At 38.5% G+C, this 24,897-nt stretch overlaps 1 protein-coding gene across 50 annotated transcripts in view; it reads left to right on the top strand.

Annotated features, from left to right (window-relative positions):
- Positions 1-24,897, top strand: part of FOXP1 (forkhead box P1) — a 505,685-nt gene that overhangs the window by 434,242 nt on the left and 46,546 nt on the right. For all 50 annotated transcript variants that reach the window (XR_010589012.1, XM_065550763.1, XM_065550750.1 and 47 more), the window contains one exon: positions 20,500-20,604. Coding sequence is in view for 49 of the 50 variants with exons in the window: in XM_065550763.1 (XP_065406835.1) it covers positions 20,500-20,604 (105 nt within the window). In the remaining variant the exon portion in view is untranslated. The remainder of the gene's footprint in view (positions 1-20,499; positions 20,605-24,897) is intronic.

The following is a 24,897-nucleotide window of genomic DNA, read 5'->3' as shown; positions in this document are numbered from 1 at the left end:
CTACCACTAGACAAATAGCAAATGCAACCACCCGTGCTCAGAATCTTCCCTTGGATGTGCATGCACAGCTTCCGGAGACTCAAGTGGGAACCAAATGCATTTTGGAGCCGTGGATATTCCCAATTTGTAAAATAGGTCAAGAAAAGAGAGAGGTTGGTGAGAGGGTTGGTTTTGTTTTTTTAATGCCCTGTGAATATTGCTTTGACAGAAACCTTTTTTTAATTAAATGATATAATTCCAGCTAGAAATAATGGGTTAATGCTTTCATTCACTTTGTCTTTAAATGTATATTACATCTATGCTTTTGTCCCACATTGCGCCCAGTTCTTTAAGCAGCAGCAGCAGCTCTGGGGTTTGGTGCGCAGCAATCTGTTAAGGAGATAAATAATCTGCTTTGGCATGACACTCCTACTCTCCTCTTTAATTTGTCTTACACAAGGAAAATTATAATTAAATCATTCAGGGTAAACCCTGGAGTGTTGAGAAGGAAAAAACACACTTTGGTAAAGATTGCCAATAGAGACCCACTTCCCTGTTGTGGCGTGCAGAGACATTTATCAATATTCAGCACTATTAAAGGGAGAACATTTCGTGTGATTTGTGAGGCGGATGCCAAAGCTCAAATCAAGGCTTGTTAAGATCCTTTCCCCATGCAATCATGGGTATTCAGCATCATTAGAATTCAGCACTGCCTGTGTGTTTCATGCTTTGATTTTACTCAGACAAGTTAATAATGTTTATTGTGCTGATTTTATTTATATATATATATATATATATATATAAATTCACTCAATGCAATAAACATACCCCAGTCATCAGTACCCTAGGGGAAATATTTAGTTATAGATACTTGTATTCACAAAGGATAAGAAAAAGTGAGACCATCAACTAGCATGCAAACCTCTCATCATCTTATCAGCATTTGGGTTTCTGCAATAAAAAGCACTCTTTTCCCAGTAAGTAAATAAATAAATAAATGAAGCCAGTTAAGAACGTCTGCTGTATGTCGAAGCATGAAGGGCAATACCTTGTCTTTTTCATATTGTTCCACAGCATCTTCGTTTTGGGGAAACTCACACATTTTGTTAACACAGCAGCAAAAATGTATTTGCTAAAGTGTTTTATGTATGTGACTCCTTACTTTAAAGATTGTCGGGCATTGTCATAGCTGTAACATAAACATATTTAAATTATTTGTACATAAGTATTTTATGTCAAAATATATCTAACTGCATGACTCCTTGAAAATGATCTGAAATTGTCCAGAGGCTTACAACAGATTATGATCCTGATCTCCTTTGTAAAATACTTTGAAATCAACTTATGAAAAGCACTATAGAAGAGCTAGATGGTACTATTATTATGTAATGTAACACAGAAAGTCTCCAAGGATTCTCAGGTGTCTGTACACTGATCCAGTTCCCCTACATAAGCTAGTGCGATCCTCAGGCTTCTGTAACTTATGCAGTTGTCAGCACTCCCAAGAGGCTGGTATGGTAGCTGGAATTTTCGGGGTATAGAGAAGCACTGGTCGCACATGCTACACCAGTTCTGTGTCTCATAGACTTTAAGGTCAGAAGGGACCATTGTGATCATCTAGTCTGACCTCCTGCACATTGCAGGTCACAGAACCTCACCCACTCCTGAAATAGACCCCTAACCTCTGACTGAGTTACTGAAGTCCTCAAATCATGGTTTAAAGACTTCAAGTTACAGAGAATTTACCATTTACACCATGTACACTGCCGGTGACTGGTGCCCCAAGCTGCAGAGGAAGGCGAAAAAAAAACCTGGGGTCTCTACCAATCTGACCCAGGGGAAAATTCCTTCCTGACCCCAAATATGGCGATCAGTTAGACCCTGAGCATGTGGACAAGACCCACCAGCCACACACCTGGGAAAGAATTCCTGTAGTAACTCAGAGCCCTCCCCATCTAATATCCCATCTCCAGCAGTTGGGGATTTTTACTACTGGCAGTCACCAGTGGGCCACCTGCCTTTGTAGCCAACCTCATTATACCATCCCCTGTCACCAGAGGATCCTCCTATGCTGGGGGCGATCCTCCTTTTAGATGGGTCTGTAGACTTTAGGGCTGTTTTGTGCCAGCAGAGTAGCAAAAAAAGCAACTTTGCCACAGGAGAGAATCTGGGGCAATATGATTTTTGTTCCCCTATTTTGGAGAGTCTCAATTCTAAGTCTGCAGCTCTTTTTGTTGATTGCAACAAGATGATGACAGGTGTATGTGTTCATGTACATATGTATGAAATAATTCATTACAAGAGAAGTTCTATTAGTTTGAGGGTTGCAATTATATATGTGAATTATGATATAGTATTTACTAGACACAGGAAAAGACCATTTGTCCAGTAAACCTTTTTAAAGCCTTCATGAATTCCTTGTCTGATTTTTACTGTCTTTATGTCCTTTTCTACCATATTTGAATCCCTTCCCTCCACATGAGTAGGCAGTTAACTCAAATAAGTAAATGGAATAAATAAATAGGTGATTTATGTGACTCTTTTCTTGCATGTATTGCAGAAGGAATGAGGCTTGAGGAAGGCTCTAAAGGAGGAGCGGGTAGTGGCATGGCAGACCATTGATTTGCTTCCTAAGCTTAATATATAGAGTTTGTTTTAACTTTACATGCCAACTAGGGTTGCCAACCCTCCAGGATTGGCCTGGTGTCTCCAGGAATTAAAGATTGTCATGTGATGAAATCTCCAGGAATACAGCCAGCCAAAATTGGCAACCTTAATGTCAACCAATCATTGGGTTAAATTCAATGGCCCTTAACTGAGTGAATAGTGGTTCAGCTTTATTATAGACTATGGAATGTGGCCTGTAATTAATAGTCTGGATGAAATAATTCAGCCTGTTGTCTCTATATACTCCCAGGGTCTGATTATCCATTGCCTTGCTTCTTGTGTAGCCATTGTCGCTCATTCTGTGCTGGTGCCAATGATGCAGGGCAAGGGAGAATCTGCTCCTTCACATCCGCTTTCTTCTATGCAGTTTGTTTTTGAAACCTTCATCAGTATGCACTCCTTACACCTCTATCATCGGCCTACATCCATTAGGTTACATCCGATTTATTTCCTCGTTCGACCCCTTCCGCCTTTCCTCCAAATAGGTATTTATAAAATCAGAGTTTCAGTTGCATTTCACCTTACATTCTGCCTTAAATGAAGGCTGCATCGTGTTCCGTAGGCCAGCTGTTATGACCTTTTTCTGTGTTCTGCACAACAGAAATGCATGTGATCCCCTCCGTTGCATGTGGATCCACGTTATGGAGAACCTACCGTAACGGGATTGGAGGGGAAAGCGGCGTCCTCCTGCCCATTGTGCCCACATCTCTTCCAATTGCAGCTTTGCCTGGCCAAGGTCGGCCAGGAGGGGAGGAGTTAGGGAACATGCACACTGGATAGGTTTCCCTCCTAAATGTAGAGAACAGTGCAGTGAGCATTGTAAGTCATTACGGCCCTGATCAGCAATAACTCTGTGTCTCTAACATACTGCATAAGGGAGTTTTGGTGCCACATAGGGAAGGGCAGCTAAAGTCATCAAAAAGTTGCCCTCCTCCGCCACATACCAACCCTCCTCCTAAGAATGGGGGTGAGTGAGGATCATATAGATGTCAGCGGACCCTTCATTTGGCTTCATATATATATGAGGTTACCATGGACATTACCATATTACCCATGGAGCTCAGCTTGCTCTAAAAATCAATGCCAGCCCCTCTCCTTTTCCACAATATAGGTGGTACTGAGCGGATGATGTAGTTGGCTGGAAGCTCACAAGAGGTGGTGAATATTGTTCCTCTCCTGCACTTTTACATAGACTCATAGAAGATTAGGGTTGGAAGAGACCTCAGGAGGTCATCTAGTCCAACCCCCTGCTCAAAGCAGGACCAACTCCAACCATCCCCATGGGTAGGGAGCATCTAGACCTCGGTTTGTGCAGCATGGTTGTGCCATTTAAGACCTGATTCGGCCAGCCTTACTTGCCGTGAGAAGTGCCTTATTCCAGGATTTCAATGGAACTATTCAAAGAGTAGGTGAGCACAACTCAAGGCGAGTAAGTGTATCAGAATCTGGCCCTTAATATATTGGGCCAGCTTCATTCCTGGTACATAAGCATGTGCAATCCATTGATATGAATGCAGTTGCACTCAGTTACTCCAGAGTTGAATTTGATCCAAAGTCTCTGTTTTGACCCTAGGCATATAGTTGTTCTTTTAAAGCCTATATGAAACTTCCACTTAAATGGTCAAAAAACTGCATCTAGCTGCCTCGTTCCTCATGGTGTCTAGCACTAGCAGGATGGCTTAACTTTGTGGGGAAGAGCCGCACCTGGTATAAATTGTCACAGCCCCATTGATGCCACTGGAGCTATGACTCTTTATGCAAGCTGAGAATCAGTTTCCTGTTTTCCTTCCATTTATTCGTCTTACTTAAATTATAGATAGATATTATAGCTCAACATTTGTCAGGACAGCATACAATTGGCATTCTCATTACAGCGAGAGAAAATACCAGTAATTGAGTCAGTTTTCTACCCAACCTGCTTTTTAAAAATTCCCTCTTCCATGACCCAAGTCCATAGTTGCTAATTTTCATTATCGATGGGTTTTTTTAATCAGACGATAACATCAACTACATTTACTATGTGCACCATCTACCGTGATAGTCGTTTCTTTGAGGAATGCTAGCAAATTAGTTACGCAAGACCATTTCCTCATCCACCCATGTCTTAGGTCTTTAATCAAATTATACTTTTCAGGGTATTCTCACAAAATCCCACAAAACTGTTCCTAGGATTTCCCTCCACAAGTATAATTGCTTACTTTATCATGTGGCCCTTTTATGAATAATGGTGTTACGTTTGCCACTTTACAGTCCTCGGGAACCTGACCTGACATCAGAGAACTTCTTAACTCAAATGGTTCATTTGTTTCTGGTCACTTGTAATAATGATCAGTTATTCAACTCCCAATACTAAACTAGTGTATCAAAAAAAAAAAAAACATTTTAAATAGATTGGGTGAGCCTTGGCAGACACACAGCAGAACTTTTCCAAATTTTAGCATATGTATTGTTTTATACCTCCATCTGGCCAACAGATCATTGTTTGATATCTGAGTACTTTGCATATCTCCTCCCTTTTCTTGCAGCTCAGATAATTACATGTCTGTTTAATGCAGCTTAATGGTTTTTTTACATACCAAATAAATAGATGATGGTTTTCTGCTAATTGTGTACATATGTGCACTTCATTTAATTGTGGCAGCTAGAATTTTAGTAAAACATCCCTGTCTCTGTACTTAGTGTCCAACTAATGTCTTCTCTTTCAATTAAAGGTGTTTATATATTGGTCTTAAAAGTTGACCTCTTTTATCTTTTTTATTTTTTTTTATTTACATTAAAATATGGGATTCATGTTTTCTTCTTTTTCCTCTTGTGTGCAAGAGAATCATTTCTCAGTAAATGCACCAGAGATGCTAACTATTGGAAAGAGCTGGACAGGGAGATGAAGAAGAGCTGTATTATTTTCAGTCACACAGAAAACAATCTGGGAAGGAAAAAGAAACACCCTTGAAAATGTCTTAAAAATGAGGAGTAAGTTAGATGATTTTCATATGACTATTTACTCTGCTGTTCAATAAAACTCCAGCATTGAGTATGACAGCTCTTATATCACATAATATGTCTTACCACTAAGATACCGAGTGTCATTTAAAGTAACAAACCATCCTTAAGCTGTGTACAGTTCATCCATCTCACCATGTTTTAATGGAAAAATCAGTTTTTCAATAAAATGACATCATTTTCCCTGGGTTATAATGTTCATTTTACAACTGTTTTTGTTTAATTCCATTTATTTTACTTTACTTTTTCTTGGCATCCTTTATTTCTTAAGGATTGAAGAAGGAGGAATTTCTTCTCATTCAGGATTGACATGAAATGGTACAGAGGCAAAGATCTCTTCCTCCTTCCCTCACAACCCCCAAAATCTTATGCTAATCTTGAGTGCTTTCGTTTTAATTATTATTATTATTATTATTATTATACTTCAAGGCAAATAGGGTTATATTTTCAAGGTAGTGAAGAGACATACACTGAAATCCCGTAATTTGTTAATTGGGTTTGTGCCTGCATTTTGTTAGGGAAACCAACCTATCATATGCTGCTTCGTTTTCACATGTAAGCAACTACTCATTTGTGTAATGCAAATGAGTTTTTTTCATATGGCAGGTGACTCTAAGGTGTGTGTGCATTTTTTTTATTTTCTTCTTCTATGTAATCAGTAGAGGCATATGTATATTATAAAGTATATTCTGCTCATTAAAACAATGGTGTAAGCACACAAAGGGAAATTGTTAGTACGTGTTGCAGCTTGTCATTTCAGGCTGTGTGAATAAAGAAGATAGCTGTTCCTTTGGGAAACTATTTCAGGAATTGAGCAACAGATATGCTAGCCAGAGAATTCTTTTAACTGTAATTTTCCTTTTTGTGTGTATTCAAAAATAACATCCTGATGGGTCCTTAAATGCCATTTCATATACAGAGCGCAATTTCCACAGCACAGGTGGTGCTAATATAGGACAGTCCCCTAGGCACTTGTCGCCGAGAGTTGTACAGCTTGTTCAGTGTCTGCATCCATATGGCAATCTGTCCCATTCATAGAAAGACATTGTAGCTGTGCCTGTGGGTGCTGTGGTCAATGTAGTGTGAAAAGTAGGTTTTAACTCTCAGCAACCTATGTTCTGCCGTTTGTTTTATTATAGAATCCAAGTTATAACATTAATAAAAAAAAGCTCAGAGCAAATTCCAGAACAATCTTGCTGGTTTCATTTTTGGTTACTCTTAGTAGCACATGGTTAACTTTGCAGGTGCAGAGTTCTGTTTGCAGCATACCAGTGCAGAGTTTACAGGAAATCATTCTTAGAAGAAACATTTTCTTAGTTGTTTAGACTGTGAGTTAACTCAGAACTGGCATAGCCGCATATGTCCTGTATACATAAATATACGTCCTGTATACACAAGCATGGTCCTTTTCTTCCCTTTTTTTCTGTTGTGTTGTGCTACTGTTTTTCTTCCACATGCTCTGCTTGTGATGTATGTTGAGTATACCTTTTCAGCAGGAGCCCCGCCAGCTTTTTTGCCACCCTAGGCGGCGGAAGGTCTCGCCCCCGAAATGCCGCCCCCAGCAGAGGCGGCAGAAGGTCCCACCCCCGAAATACCGCCAACGACCGGGACGGCCGAAGATCCGGCCGCCGCGGTCGCCGCCCCCCAAATGTTAGCATTCTAGGCGACCACCCAGCTCGCCTAATGGGTTGCGCCGGCCCTTGCTTTTCAGAAGAGCATATGTTCTCAACAAGTCTGCAGAGTGTGTCTAAGGGTATGTCTACACTGCAAGGAAAAACCTGAGATGCCAAGTCTCAGAGCCCTAGGCAGTTGATTCAGGCTCATGGGATTCGGGCTGTGGGGCTAAAAAACAGCAGTGTAGAGGTTTCAACTCAGGCTCTGAAACCCAGCAAAAGGTTCCAGCCTAAGCAGGAACATCTACGCTGCTATCTTTAGTCCCTCAACCCGAGCCCCATGAGTCCAAATCAATAGACCTGGGCTCTGAGACTTGGAACCACGTGTTTTTCTTTCCAGTATAGACATACCCCAAGTATCCTGTGATGAACCACTCCTTGAATGGGAGCTGGCCCACAATCACAACATGGACAGAGTATGGCAAACGGGATTTTCCCAATGGAGCGTGTGGAAAATGTGCGTCTTTCAAAAAGCTTTAAATTATTAACAAGAAAGCAAAATGTATGGCTGCTCTGGTATCCATGATTTTCATGCCAAATGTTGTTCTGCTTTAGTGTGACTATTTGTTATGCCTTTTAGTAAACAAAAACAAATAGAAAGCCTAACACCTGCAACAGCATATGATATTTACACTACCTGTACGATTCAGCATGCTTCCCTGAGGAAACAGCTAAACTTGTGTCCTATGAATTTTGGTGCTTTTTATAATGTTCCCTGGGGGAAAGCATGTGGCAGAAATAATTTAATATATTTTCATTGTTTTCTTATAATACATTTTCCTCACACATTTAGGGTATATTTACAAAATGGCATGTAAATTAAAAAGAAAAAGATGTTGCAAGATTATTTAGTGGGAGGAGGCATAAAAAACGAATTCACAGTATATATGTGATGTGACGATCACCTTCTGTGCTGTTTTTGTTGTGCCTGTGGAATCATCGTGGTAAAATATTAAGTGTAATAGTCCATGTTTATTGGCCACCTGACCAGGCAATATACGGGCAGAAGACTTTCCCCTCCTCGGATTCTCTTCTTACATTTAAAGTTACTGTAGAAAATGTACTGGTACATGTGATTTTCTGCATAAGGTATTGAAACTCAAGTCCCGTTTAAGTCAATGGGGACTACTTACATGCTTAGAGTTAGGCATGTGCTTAAATAAGACTGGAGAGCTTTCCTCTTTCCCGTCCCCAGCACGAATTCTGTATGCAAGAGCAACAGGAATTGCTGTGTTAAAGATCAGTGAGAAAAAATAGTCAAAGTGTTAGCTTAATTAGAGAAAAATGTGATCCTAAGATACTGAATATGTCGAACGTCATCTGAATAAATTAGAGGACTCTGCAGAGAGGAATAAAATAAAATTTAACAAGGATAAGTGGAGAGTTGTCCAGATAGGTAATAAAAATCCAAAATACATGTTCAAAATGACACATCAGCTACTAAGCATCGGTTATGTGGGAAATGACGTAGGCACTATAGAACATGAGAAATTAAAGTGAGGCATTTGCTGCAACCCATAGTTAAGAAGGTAAATGTAGTCTTGGGCTGTACAAACATGTTTGTCACATTTAAGACTCTTCTTCCCTGTTACACACTACAAAGCACCATTTAAATCACAGTCAGAATAAGACCTGCAACTAGGCACTATCCTGCAGAAAGGATAAAGAGAAATTGGAGCAAACACAGAAGAGAGCAGCTAGGATGATAAAGGGTTTGGAGGGAATGGGCTATGAAGAAAGATTAAAGGGAATTAAAGATCTACACCCTGGAAAAATAGAGGCGGTATGAGGATGTGATTATGATATGCAAGTATATGAAGTGAAGTTACAAAGAGGAGAGAGAGAAATTGTTCTCATTAGTTAGTAACGATAGAATTTAAAATCCAGCATTTCAATTCATATTTGTCTAGGTATTTCTGATGTGCTCTTCACAATGATATTCAGGCACCAAATTGAAAAAAAAATCAGTTTTAAATAGTAGGCAAGCTTGTTTATAGTAAAATCAAATGGAGATTGGAGCTTGCAGCTGAAAGAAGCGACAGAATCAAAATTGTTTTTGTGATGAGCATTTCTCCTAGGTGTTCTAGAAAGATGCACTAGAATCCTCCAAAGAAAGTGACGTGTTAAACTAGTGGTTATACAAGTCCTTAGCAGTTTTGGTGAGATGTCAAAAGTAGGGGGTAATAATATGCATATTGGGAAAAGTGCATAGTACATTTAGAGCTTCATAATTTTGGCTGTAACCAAATATGTTCTATCATTGATTAATAGATTTTTAGGTTCAGACGGGAGCATTATGACAATCTAGTCTGTCTGCTACATGTAATCCACTACAGCAGAAACGTATTGAGGTCTCTACCTGCTCTGTCACCCTGTCACAATGTCTCCCGCAGGGGGCCACACAGGTGGGACGGAGATGGGGTAGTCAATCCCTGATTCTCTCTTAATCTGATTGCTTAGCTAAACTTGGTTAAGTAACTTCCTTGAAGCAGCTGCCCAGCAAATGGTCCCAAGGTTGGCCAGGCTGTAGTCTCTGTTGCTGATCATTAGGGTGCCAGTCAGAGTTTTTCAATGCATTACTGGGATCGCACGTTGCAGTATCTACAGAATGGCTCTATATTTAGTCATCTGCATGAATATACATGCTAGTGTGAGTGTGTGCGAACACAGGTAAAATACATCAGACAGGATTTCAGCTGTGAGCACCAGATTTTTAACCCGGTTTGTCTGAAGTTGTTGTAGTCATTTAAAATTTAATTTACCATTTCTGTTTCTTCCAATGAGTTTGATGTAAAACGTGAATTTCCATTGGTCCTGGGTTTTGGTATGGGTTAATGCCTTTGGGGGAGGGGTTAGGGTTTTTTTTCCCCTTCCCAAACAAATATAGGTAAACTAGATGAGGTTTTCTGCATGGAAAAACTGCCACATTTCAAAAAGGGCAGAGTTGTTCATTAATTCTCCTTAGAAAAAGCTATTTGTGGTCAGTACTGGATCAGTATAATTAATTCATTAAGGTTGCCATTTTGTTTCTTAATTAAGTGAAATATGGATCTCTAACTTCTTGGTTTTCACCTCACATTTCTTGATCTTTCACCTATCTGTAGCCAAACACAGACTTTGACTTTATTATCATTCGTTTCTCTTTTGTGCCTTTTTGAGTAACTACAGAATTCACCGGCAAGTCACAGAAGTACAGCGTCAGTTCCAAATGGCCCTACACCTCCTCAGATTTGGGACTGAAAATGGGGTATCTTGCATCAAAAAATATATCATTCTATAAAACCTGAACAAGTTGGCAGTCTATGACATGTGATGGAGCCTCATAGATTGGAGAAATAAGAATACTAAGTAACTGTGTGATCATTATGGTTCCTGTTTGCCTTTTCCACATCTCTCTGTTGTTGTCCTAAATCTGTAAGCTCTTTAAGGCAGGTATCAGATCTTACATGTATTGTGTGAGGTTCATTTAATATGTGTTTGGGTTTGCAAATGATAAGGAATTTTACAACCAGTGTTTTTCTATCCTTAATGCCATTACCTTTAGATCAATATTGCAATTCCTGTAAGAGATGAAACGTTATTTTTACATATTGATGCTATCGTGCGTGATTCTCTTTCCTTTACTTATGCTGACAAACTTTAAGATTAGAATGGTTTAAAACCATCCCTGGCTCAAACGTGTTGTGAGCCTAGATAGGTCAGCCAGTAGAGCATCAGACTTTTAATATGATGATCTGGGATTCAAGTCCTGTGTTTTTTGTAGGAGATCAGACTAGATGATCACAATGGCACCTTCTAGCCTTTTAATTTATGAATCCCAAAGGAGGACTAAGTTTCTCACACATGATTAATGTCTCCTATTTCAGACTCCTAGTTAATTAATGTTATCCTCTGCATTTTGAGGCCAAATAATTCATGTACGGGAAGCTCTATTAATGGGGATTCTCTATATCCTAGTAAAGAGGAGAGGATAGACGTTGATAGAGTACAGGTAAGAACTGAAAAAAAACAGTCAAATGAAGAATAGTCCCATTCAGTTACATCACACAATGGCAGACAACAAAAAATGACAAATTTTGCTTGTATACAGATGCTAAAAAATACTAGGATTGGTGAATTGAGTGCCTGATATTAAATGAGGATGCTGATGTAATAGACATCACAAAAATTTGGTGGAATGATGATAATCAATGGGACATGGCAATACAAAAGTACAAAATATATAGGCATGACAGAGTAGTTCATGCTGGTGGGGGAGTGGCTCTATATGTGAAAGAAAGCATAGATTCAAACATAGTAAAAATCTTAAATTAATCAAACTGTGCAATAGAATCTCTATGGAATGAACAGGCATTCTGTGCTTGAACAGTAATAATACAGAAATGGGGATATACTGCCAACCACCTGACCAGGATGGTGATGGTGATTGTGAAATACTCAGGGAGATTAGAGAAGTTATAAAAATAGTAAATTCGGTAATAATGGGGGAATTCAGCTATCCCCGTATTGACTGGGTACATGTCACTTTGGGACAGGATGCTGAGATAACGTTTCTAGACCCCATTAATGACTGCTGCTTGGAGTAGCTAGTCCTAGAACCCACAAGAGGAGAGGCAATTCTGTATTTAGTCCTAACTGGAGCACAGGACCTGCTCCAAGAGGTGAATGTAGCTGAACCGTTTGGTAATAGTGCCTATAATGTAATTAAGTGTAACATCCTTGTGGGAGGAAAAATACCAGAGAAGCCCACCACAGTAGCATTTAATTTCAGAAAGGGGAACTAACCAAAAATGAGCTAGTTTAAATGGTAATTAAAAGGTCCAGTCATAAGAGTGAAACTTTTTAAAAACACCATAATAAAGGCTCAAATTAAATATATACCCCACATTAAAAAACACAGTAAGAGGACCAAAAAAGCGCCACCCTGGCTGAACAGAGTAAAAGAAGTGGTTAGAGGCCATTCTTTAAAAGTTGGAAGTCAAATACTACTAAGGAAAATAGAAAGAAACATAAACTCTAACAAGTCAAGTGTAAAAATATAATTAGGCCAAAAAGAATTTGAAGAGTAATTAGCAAAAGACCCAAAAAGTAACAGCAAAAAAAATTAAGTACGTCAGAAGCAGGAAGCCTGCCCAACAATCAGTGGGGACATTGAATGATCGAGGTGCTAAGGAAGCACTCAAGGAAGACAAGGCCATTGTGAAGAAGCTAAATTAATTCTTTGCATCTGTCTTCACTGCAGTGGATGTGAGGGAGATTCCCACACCTGAGCCATTCTTTTTAGGGGACATGTCTGAGGAACTGTCCCAGATTGAGGTGTCAGTAGAGGAGATTTTGGAACAAATTGTTAAATTAAACAGTAATAAGTCACCAGGACCAGATGGTATTCACCCAAGAGTTCTCAAGGAATTCAAATGTGAAATTGCAAAACTGCTAACTGTGGTATGTAACCTATCACTTAAACAGCTTCTGCACCAGATGATTGGGGGGATAGTTAATGCAATGCCAATTTTTTTAAAAAGGCTCCAGAGGTGATCCTGGCAATTACAAGCCAGTAAGCCTAACTTTAGTTAGGGTAAATTGGTTGAAACTGTAGTGAAGAACATAATTACCCAACAAATCATGTTCATCTATGTGTCTGATAAGAGTCAACTCAGTTTTTGCCAAGGGAAATCGTGCCTCACCAATCCGTTATAATTCTGTGAGGGGATCCACAAACATGGACAAGGGTGATCCAGTGGATATATAGTGTACTTGGAGTTTCAGAAAGCCTTTAATAAGGTCCCTCATCAACAGCTCTTACGCAAAGTAAGCAGTCATGGGATAAGAAGGAAGGTGTTCTCATGGATTAGTAACTGGTTAAAAGACAGAAAACAAAGGGTAGGAATAAATGGTCTGTTTTCAGACTGGAGAGAGGTAAATAGCAGTGTCCTCCAGGAATTTGTACTGCGACCAGTGCTGTTCAACATATTCAAAAACAATCTGGAAAAAGGGGTGAGGTGGCAAAGTTTGCAGATAATACGAAACTACTCAAAATAAATCAGTCCAAAGCAGACGGGAAAATATTGTAAAGAGATCTCACAAAACTGTGTGACTGGGTCAGAAAATGGCAGATGAAACTCACTGTTAATAAATGCAAAATAATGCACATCAGAAAATATAATCCCAAATATACATACAAAATAATGTGGGTTCTCAATTAGCTGTTGCCACTCAAGAAAGAGATCTTAGAGTTATCATGGATAGTTCTCTGAAAACATCCGCTCAATGTGCGGTGGTAGTCAGAAAAGCTAACACAGTGTTAAAAACCATTAGAAAAGGATAGATAATAAGACCGAAAATATCATAATGCCACTATATAAATCCATGGTATGCACCTTGAATACTGCATGCAGTTCTGGTTGCCCATCTCAGAAAAGATATATTAGAATTGGAAAAGATACAGGGAGGGCAACAAAAATGATGAGGGGGATGGAACAGCTTCCACAAGAGGAGAGATTTAAGACTGGGACTTTTCAGCTTGGAAAAGAGATGACTAAGGGGGGATGTGATAGAGGTCTATCAAGCCAGGGGATGCCCAATGAAATTAAGATGCAGTAGGTTTAAAACAAAAGGAAGTTCTATTTCACACAACACACAATCAACCTATGGAACTTGTTGCCAAGGGATGATGTGAACGCCCAAAGTATAACGGGGCTCAGAAAAGAATTAGATAAGTTCATGGAGGATGGGTCCATTGATGGCTATTAGCCAAGATGGTCAGGGATGCAACCCCATATTCTAGGTATCCTAACTGCCAGAAGCTGGAAGTAGACAACAGGGGATGGATCATTCAATAATTTCCCTGTTCTGTTCATTCCCTCTAAAGCCTCTGGCATTGGCCAGACAGAAGACAGGATACTGGGCTAGATGGACCATTGGTCTGACCCAGTATGGCCGTTCTTATGTTCCTGTGATATTAACAATAATCTCAGTTATTTTTAAAAAAGCATAAATCTGGCACTTACTAGATTAATACATAATCAGTCCAGTTGGAAGTTCTAAACATGGGTATGATATCACAAGGGAATGTGAAATCCTCTAATTAAACATGATTTTAAAAGCAGATGGAAAATTGAGATGATGAGGGTTATAGGGTGCGAAAGAGGCAAAGAACACTCTGCGAGGAAGAAAGAATGATAGACATATAAATTCATTACTGTTTTATAGAGACTCCATCTTATTCACCCTAGGATTCTCCCCCCCCCCCACACACACACACACATTCTAAAGCGTATGGATACTCCATTGTCTGATATGCTGTAAATAACTTGATGGATAGATATATTTAATATAAAATTTTCCTTTTGTCAATATCACAGTAGTACAGACAGTACTTTTCTTTATTGGCTCTGCAATACATGGCACTAAAAACGAAAAAGAAAAAAGCTTAGTCAGAAATTACTCTGAATCAGCACAGGGTCTGTTGCCTAAGAAAGTGCTGTTTTTAGTCATTTGGCCTAATTGATAAACTAACTAAATTGTTGTTGTTGTAATTGCAAGAGGTTGTTAAACGTCTTACTGTTGATTGTAACGGATACCTCTGCAGAGCTATTTCAATGTCCCCTGCTCCATTTTACCAGTTTGCAAAACCCAGCATGAAAAGCATTGTTAAGTTTCTTCATAAGAATAATTTGTGGATTTAAAAGCGACTCCTCTTAGCCAATTCTAATCTGAAAAATGACTGAAAACAGCACTTTCTTAGGCAACAGACCCTGTGCTGATTCAGAGTAATTTCTAGTTACGTTAATGACTAAGCTTTTTTCTTTTTCTTTTTTGTTTTTACTGCCATGTACATTGCAGAGCCAATAAAGAAAAGTACTCTATGCTTTTTTATACTAGTGAGAGAATTGCTAGTTAAGTTCTGACTGCAAAGCCAAATTAGGCCCCAAATTGCACCTTTGCAACTGGGGAAATTGAAGGGTTGCAGATGTTTAACCAATAATAGAATTTGAAGACAATATTCTTGCACAGATGTAACTGTAGGCATTATTTGGCCTGTAGAATCTTCATTAATGATGCTGATGCACAAGCCATTAAGAACATACCTCAGTTCTCTGATTCTAGCTTGACCATTAGAAATAAAACAGGATCATCTTTCCTATAAGCACATCTGCTGAGTAACTTTGGTCTTTGACAGTCACATGCTATGAGAGTCAAAGTTGGTCAAAGAATGGAGATTTAAGAGACTAAAATTTGCACTGCGAGTGGTGCTCTTAGATCTAGAATATGGTGGGAAAACAAGTGAATTGGACAGAGAGTAAGCTTCTGCTTTTTGCAGCTGAATAGCATGGTGGCTATAGCCGTTCATGTCAGAATTTCAATCAGCACAGGACGCTTGAGAAACCAAGTACCACTCTTCTCACCAAGATAGTGGTACTGTGTATCTTAGGGGTACTGTCACTTCCTTTCTCAATTTGGGCCTTGCTATCTGTGGTTTCTCCAGGGGGAAAATGTGGTTCTGTATTTACAATGAGGATCTCAGGTATCAGAAATGGAGCAATCAATTGTAGAAATTTCCTGTCTCAAACCTAAAAGGCTAAACTGGCTGCAGTAATTGAATGGCTTCTGTTTATATACAGGTTTATTTAACAGTACTATTTATTGGAGGTAGAGTGCACATAGTGAGCTTACTTCTGAAGCCTGAGGAGGGCCCTCATAGGTAGGAAGCACAATGCAGTGCTTTGTTTGAAGAAGACAGGTTGTGAGCATCTAGAAGGTGGATGCTGAAGACAGGGTTGAAGATAAGAGTGCCAGACTGTCCCTTGTCCGCCTCATCCCACCTGGATGAGCAGTTGCAGGGAGTCTGCATGGAGATAGGACATTGAAAGCATCAAAAATAAATGTTAAGAGGACACGGGTTAAGGAATTTTCTGGTTTATCATTTGTATTTTTGTTACTCCATGATCCATGTCATTAATAAACAGAATTACACAACAACGTTTGCTTGGCTGAAGTATTGTATTTCATGTGCCTGCGTCTAAACTTATCATGTCCCTGTATTATTTTGGATGCATTCTGTTAAGTGTTTCACCAACAGATAATTTACAAATAAGAAGGGGCAATCCAAATCCACTGGGCATAGAAAAAGCAACTGTGCAGAGATCTGTCTTGATCCTATGCCATGCATACCTCTGCTGTTTATGTAAATCATGTAATGCTATATGATTTACCTCCAAAAACTTGTTGTACATCACACATATTCATGGCAGGTTATCCGTGAACTTGTGTGAGTGTGTGTGTGTGTGAGAGAGAGAGAGAGAGAGAGAGAAACACACATATGCTCTTTCAGTATCATTAGAAATCAAGGGGAAGATCTGGAGCAAATGATTTACTTGTTTTTCCTGACATTCTTGTCTTCTACAATCTGCATGTGTCCGTGGTCTCTCTGTATGTGGCAGTATTTTAGAAGTCATATTTGCACACAAACAAATGTTTTGGAACAATGTCTTTAATGTATTAGGCCCAAAGTCTAGTACTTGGAACAGTTCAAGAAAAATCAAGTTCTTAATTCATTTTTCATTTTCTTCTTGTCTTTTCCTCATTATGCCAAATGCAGTACAGAATCTTGTTCTGCTCTTCTGTCTTTTTCTGGAGTAATCCTTTTGAAGATTCTAGTTTCCTTGAACAAACAGGCAATATTTAATACTATCAATAGAAGCAGGATGGGCCAGATTGAATAACAGGACACTTATCTGGCCATGTGAAAGTCCCCAAAATACACCACCAAAGATCCAAGAATAGTGCAGGGACAAAGAAGTAAAGGAACCAGTAATTTCAAAAAAGTAACTACCAGAAGGGTTTGCATTTTTAATCTTTGTTAAAAATAGCTACTTCCAAAAAAACTTTGAGCATTTCTGTTCATTGTTGAATGGTGGTGGAATCTTCCTTGTATGTGTGCTTTAGGCATAATGCCATTTAAAATACACTGTGAGTGTGTTGACTTTTCATGTTTCCATTTATGGTTAACATAAGGAATTCCCATGGATATAGTTAAAACTCTGCATTCACATAGACACCTTCAGTCACATACTTTGAATGTTTTTGGGCAGAGTACGGTAGTGCCCTCCCTGTCATGCAGAAGATCCTTGGGGGAAAAAAAAGATTTGTACCCCAATTTAAAACAATATGCATAGTGATCCTGGGATCTTCCCAGAGACTTGGCTGTAGCCTTTAGAATCTAAGAGGTTAATTTTAAAAAATCCATTTAGGTGTTTAAACTGTATGATTCCCACTGGCATTATAATGGGATTTACAATGCTGAAAACCCTGCAGAACCCTTTGAAAATGTACTTTGTCTTGTTACGTGTCACAGTTTCCTAGTCAGTTTGGTTGTGTGTGTAACATTCACTATGTAAATTGACATGCTAAAGTTTTGTTGAGTCTGACAAACACACTTAAACCGTACCACTGGCGTAGCTATGAATGTCTTCATTGATCTTAATGGGATGTTAACATCAAAACTTACTTTCCCACCCTTTATCCTTGTGCTGTAAAACTAGTTGATAAAAAACACAACAAACCACATTAAAAATCTGTTAATTTAAAGAACAGCTGGGTCTACATTTAGTATTGACTGCAAATGCTCCTAGTAAGCCTTCAGTCCTAAAATGTATCCAGCTTTATTATGCTGTTGAGTAAATAGACTGAGGCCTTGTCTACACTAGAAAGGGTTTGCCAGTATAGCTATACTGGCAAACACTCATAGGGAAACTGCAACTTACATTGGCAAAATGTTTCTTTCACGGAATAGCTTATACCAGTTCCCAAATGAAATAAGCAATGCCAGCAAAAGGACATTTTTTGCCAATATAATAACCCCGTCTACACGATGCTTTTACCAGCATAGCTATTTTTGCACACTCCTAGCCAGCATGGCTGTGCCAGCAAAACCTTTTAAGTGTAGACTGGGCCTGTGATACACAAGTTTATTTGTTTTGGTTTTGAGTTTGTAACCATCAAGCCTAGCCTTTTATCTGGATTTCATTGTTTAGCCTGTCATGATCAAATGAACCTCTTAATAAAATAAAAATAAAGACGAGATATCGATGTAGATTTTTTTCTCTCATTTTCTCCTGAGGTTTGCAGCATTTTATTCATATTTTAAGATATAAAAAGTGATGTTACTAAACATTTCAGTATTCTTAAATTCTTCTTCTCCTTCCACATCCTCAAAGAGTGAACCTGACTCTGCACCGTATCTGGCTTGAGTTGACTATGTTCCTTCACCCAGGCACTCTGTTTTTTGATTGAGAATACACATGTGTTATAACATTTTTTCAACTTCCTTGCAGAGAGTGGATTGGTTCCTTCATTCTTTTAACAACTCACCAGCTATAGTTTCTCCCTCCTCGTTTGTTTTAAAAACCGATTGAAGATAATCTGAAAAAAGGTCCTATATAGACAAGGTCTTTGTGACCCTCTGAGCTTCTTATGTTTAGGGAGACCAGACAGCAAATGTGAAAAATCGGGATGGGGGGGTGAGGGGTAATAGGAGCCTATATAAGAAAAAGACCCAAAAATCGTGACTGTCCCTATAAAATCAGGATATCTGGTCACCCCACCTATGTTTTGTAGGAGAATTAGGTTGCTGAGTTTTAGAGCTGCTTGGAAAAGGTGGGAAAATGGAAATTAACACTTATGCACATTTTTGTAATATTTTTTCCAAACACCTTTTACCTTCAGAAAGTGTTAAGTGTCCCTCAATTGTCCAGAGATTTCCATTGGGCCTAAGATGAGATGTAATGGAAGCTGGGAGGTTTGGAGGAACATTCTCATGTGTTTCTTATTGTTTGAGACAACAGTGTGGTTCTCATATCCGGTGAAAAAGAAAGAATGTAACTGTAATCATTGTTGTAATACATGGTGAGATAATGTTCCAGAACAAGAACAAATGACATTTCCACATGTGCATAGACATAAGATGGCAAAATGTAGGTGTTTATCCATAACTATACCTGTAATCCAGGATAAAAAAAAGTCATAAAACCCCACCTAGGTGCTGGTATGCAGTCATATCCTTTGTGTGTGTTTGAAGTTCATAATATGGCAGAAGTACGCTGTAGCAAAAAGATTTGCTATGAAAAATAGATGTGTGTGTGAGAGTATAAAATAGAGCCCTCAATATTATTTTGGCATTTAATGCTTAAAGCCATCTAAGGTTACGGAAATTGTTGCAAAAATATTTCCTTTACTTAAGAAGTTTCCATGCAGAAGTTGAATAAAGAAGATATTTTAGAATATGGTTCATCAGTTAGTGCAACAGATACATTTCCCTGAGCACCTCATGGCCTGGATCAAAGCGTCTCATGACTTGGATCAGTGCAGTCAAATCATTACGTATTGATTGGAATCCCACTGGAGGATTAACCCCTTAATGTTCATAAGAATTTTTTTCTTTAACCTTAGTTTCAGTAGTTGGTAAGCACTGTGATATTTCTACCAAAGCTTAGACATGATACTAGTCCCTGCTAACCTTTTGGTATTGCAGAATTCTTTGATTATTACATGTTTCCTTTTTTATGATGAATTTTACATTTGAAAACATTCGTGATTCACTTTAGTAGAGTGTAAACAGTCTGTTCTAGTGCAAAAAGGGCAGCATAGTAAAGAGAAGAAAATGCTAGATGGACAATATGGTGTTAAAAATAGAGCTCAGACGCCAGGTTTTTTTCCTTTATATAATAATTTGGAATGTTAAGTCCTGGATACATTGTATTTTAAGACACTGTGCTGCTGTTCAGGAATAGCTTTTCATTCTGATGCAGTTGAACTGTCAATGTGTAATATTCATACATTTCTCATCAAAATATGAAGTAGAGTTTTAAGCAAGTCTGTCCCCTTCCGTGTTCATTTAAATTCTTTACAAAGCTTTTAGTTAATGAATGAAATGTAGGAGGTACATACAAGAGAGATCTTGGATGGCACATATATTCCGTCTGCAAATGATATTTAATTTTGTTTTTAGAAATCAAGGGCAGGGTAAATAGGGTTCGTGAACTGTAATGGTATATTTTTGGATCCTCTATTTGTTGTGGTGTTCAACCTGTGTCTTTTGCTGTTAGCATCTTTGCCAAGATGAATTTATTCAGACCTTCAGTTACAATGCATCTCCTCCTTTCTTTTTGTTTCTTTCCTTCAGTTTATCCCACGAGGAGCACTCACATAGCCATCCGCTTTATGGACATGGTGTATGCAAATGGCCAGGCTGTGAAGCAGTTTGTGAAGACTTCCAGTCATTTCTAAAGTAAGTGGGGGGGTTTGGGCACTTATATTTTACCCTGAGCATGTCCTGTCATTTTTTATGCTGTCACTCACTCACCAAGGGCCTGATCCCAAGCTCATTGAAAGCAATAGAAAACTCCCATTAATTTCAGTTGGTTTTGGATTATGTCTAATGTACATTTTAATAGGGGATGGTAAATTATCCCTTTAGGAAAAAGGACATCTGTAACTCAAATAGTCTCCTGTATACGATACTGCTATAAAACATAGTGTTTGAATTTCTTCAGTCTACTTTAAAGTGTTTTTCTATTTGAATATTCCATTTTTTTTAAATTACTGAAATTTTACACAATTCAACTTTAATTTAACCTTTATTTCAATTAATTATGAAATTTAGTCTTATATTAACACCTTAATTGATCAGAGAGAATCGCAAGACGTCAGGTGAAATTAATTTATGTCAGATAAGTAACTAATGAACAAAGTCTACACTACTAAAAATAAACTGTAATTATATTTATTAGGCCCCTGCAATTTTCTGCTGACCTTTTCTCACTGCCAAAGTATACAGTTTTACATGTTGCATCACCAGTGCATTATTGGCTAGTGTGTGGTAATGCCTGGATCCCAACACAGGGAAGGGAAGGTTGTCATAAATCTCACAATGCTCTTCTGCAAGTATCCACTTCCTCCCTCAAAGCTGAAGTGTAATATGTTAATATTGCATCACATGAATCTCTGAGTGGATCACTAGGCCCAATTAGACTGTTGCTACATTTGGCTCCTCTTGAATTTTGATGTGTGCTAGCAACTCCTAGATTTGCTATGACTGTGTTGTTGTTACATCCAACACAGACCAAATGCCCCAGCAACATTTGTGGATTGAATGCACAAAGGGCCAAATTCTACTGTCATATTTACAATGCTATCCAAGTGGAATAAATTCATAGAAATCCACAGAATTGCTCGAGATGAACACCGGAGCAGAATTCATTCCCAAATCTTTAGGAAACAGTCTTAGATATGTCTGTTCTTTCTCGGGATAGTTCTGAAAAATATTTTGTTGTGTTTTTTTGGTTTTTTTAAAAAATGGTATGTTGAAGCCTAGATTAAAATTTTTGCTTCCAAAACACAATGGGTCAATCCTGGTCCCAATCAAGTCTCTGGCAAACCCCCCATTTGATTTCAGTGAGAGCAGGAACAGGCCCCGTATAAGCATACATTACAAGTAAGGAGTGGTGCAGTCATGAAAAGGGTCTCATTATAAGAGGATTACAAAATAAGAAGGTACTAGTCATAGATTTCCATGAAGAGTGGCCTCATTTCTTTCAGTTCATCCTGTTGTTCACTTAGTGAAATAAATGCTAATCTCTCATACTTGCCAGCTCATTTATATTCATATGCCATTCTATAACATTTAGTTCTTTAAAACAATTCTAAATTTCATTACATTTAGTGAAGGGAAGGTTCTGGATTTGACAGCTTTGGAGACTGGAATTCTCTGTTTATTCACATGGGGCAGATTTGGCCGCCTTTACTCACTTTGAGTAGTCTCTTCTCTGGGATTGGACTCCACTAATTTTAGTAAGACTACTTATGGAGTAAAATAGTACTGAACACAATAATGGGCCAGATTCTGCCATGCTTAGGTAATGCAGCATGGATAGGGACAGCGTAGACTACCTGTCTGTGTGCCCCAACCCCTCACCCCCAACACGGTGGGGCCACCTTTATGAATGATGGGTAGTTCAGTGTTGGTGCATTCAGTCATTGGGCTTTTTGCTGACACTATCAGAAAGGTTTCCTATTCGTGTCAATTGTGGTGATGGTATGTTCATCTGTCCCACCAGGAGGTGGACTGAGACCACACACTCCTATCATAGAGATCTGTGAACAACCAGTAGATTGTAACAATTTCAGGTAATTTATAACCTTGGCTAAATTTGAGCCATAGCCTACAGGTAAAAGGTTCCATCTGTACTTTCCCTAAGACATCCAAACCTCCATATTTAGATTCTTTTTCCCCTTCCAGTTTTGAAGTGTCTTTTTTTCCCCTCTCTTAAATTGTCTCTCATCAACAACAGCAAAAATAGTGCATACTGTATTTCTTATACCTGTTGAGTTGCCTAAATTTTTCCAGTACACAAATTCTACAATCCAAGGGATTATCTCTCTACAAAATGATATCAGTGCTGTGTGATACTTCACCCAGAATGTATCCAGAATGGATATCTCCAGGCACCAAATTGACATTGCTAGAGAAGCGGGTAGCACTTTATATAATGATACTGTAGCCCTCCAGATTTCTTGCCCCTATGGTGGAGTGGATGCCCTTACATTTTATTGTTATTTTTGAAAGTTTATTATTTACTGAAAAGATAGGTAGGAAATAATGCTGAAAATGGTTGAAGCTTTCATAACTGTAGACAATTGTAATTGTACCCACTGTAGTTGTAAAATCTTTGAAGGCGCGGGTCTTTTAATTGCCAGCCCAAGATAAAAAAATATAGCCCCTACTAAGTGAAATACAGTTTCCATGTCAGTTGAGCATTACTTAATTTCATTCACCCAAGTGAAAGGGTCTGTTCTAGAGAGTGAAGAGAAGTTATATGTGGAATGAAAGCGCTATATGCCAATAAAATGATACCGTAGTTAAAGGAGAAAAAGGACTCGAAGGTCTAAAATCATGGTTCTTTTTTTTTTCCTCCTGAGGAAGAAATATCATAACTGTTGGTAAATCAAAAACAGAGATTTGACACTCTTCTGTGATCATTCTGTAGTGTTTGTTCCCAAGGTGAGGTACACCACAGGGCCCTTGATTTCAAAGATAAATACTGTACAAATAACAATCCTGGTTGTCTTTCACTCACAGCCAACAGGAGGATGCTTATCACAACCAGCAGACACACAGGCTATTGTATGCATTTATTTCCCTATTTCTTTTCCAAATAAGTTGCAGTTTTAGTTTTTTGGGGTTTTGGTAATCTCTTAGCCATTGGTTATTATACAGTGGCTGTATCAGTAAGAGCTAATTGATATCAGCAGGTGCTTCTTCTAAGTCTAATGAAATAGTTGCACCCTGCATTGCCTAGAATACTTAGGTAATATAAAAAACAAAAACAAGTCCAGTTTCCCTGATGTGATCCAGTAGCCTTATTCCTACCTCCGCAAAACCAAGGTGAAGGCTTTAGGGAGCAGACACGCCTTGTATCATGTGTTTACATGTTACCCACATCGTAATCTGAAATGAAAGAACGGCATCCTAGGAAATTACGTTAAAAATTGATAAGCTTTATTTCATTCTCATGTATTTTTAAAGATTATGTACAGGAAAGGGATCGGTTCTCCCTTTACAGCACTGCTAGTTTGGGGAAATCTTTGTTCAGATGGGCAGTGGTGTGCTTGTCAAGATATGCAGGCATCCAGGGCACATCTCGCGGTGCAGGACCAAACTGTGCCCGTATTTATTTTAATTCTATCATGATTTGGGTATTTTCAGTCTCAGAATAACATCTGTAATTTGATTATTTATTCTAAATGGGATACACACCCCTTTTGGGAGATGTGGCAACCTACATAGAAAGATGCTGGTTGCCTGCTTCATGTGAATTTAACTTAAATGAAACTAAGGAGGGTTTCTATGAAAGAAACTACTAAGTGCACTCTGTAATGTTTTCACAAGTGTTTTTATCATGGTAACATCTTGTTTACTTTAGTTGCCTGCCTAAAACTACTTGGAACATGTTAAGAAAACATTTCAAGAAAGCTTCTACAAAGAGGCTTTTGTTTAGCAGCAACTGTGAGGCAGCGCAGCTCACAAAGGTGTTAACTTTCAACCCCTTAAGCACTTCCACATGAAATTCCAGCAACTATGTTTGTGGTTTTGGAAAAACAAAGTGTGTGTTAAAGAAACCAGGTATATGCTAATACATGTTGAAGTAAGCCGGAAATCATAAATTATTTCAAACACATTAATTGCTATCATTTGCATGTCAAAATGTTCTGCAGTGAAATCATCTGCAGTTAGCACAACAGAAACTTTTGATCCAATGGTTAGAGCAGAAAAGACTAGTCTATATATGTTTTTATGTTTAAATACATGGTGTCCCCAATTTGATTTTTCAAACATAAATACAAAATTTGCTGGTTAAAGGTGTTTCCAACTGTTAATCCATTATAAATGATAGTAAGGCAGCCGAAGTGCAGTTGTTCTATGAAATCTGTTCTTTGTGAAAACGTGTTGACACTTACTGATAAAAGAACTGATTTTATTTTCTAGGCTATTACATATTTTGAGCTTCTGTTCAAATTTGAA

The sequence above is a fragment of the Chrysemys picta genome, chromosome 7 (assembly GCF_011386835.1).
Source record: "Chrysemys picta bellii isolate R12L10 chromosome 7, ASM1138683v2, whole genome shotgun sequence".
Lineage (NCBI taxonomy): Eukaryota > Metazoa > Chordata > Testudines > Emydidae > Chrysemys > Chrysemys picta.
The sequence above is the reverse complement of the archived record's forward strand: the minus strand, read 5'-3'. Positions and strand labels throughout refer to the sequence as shown.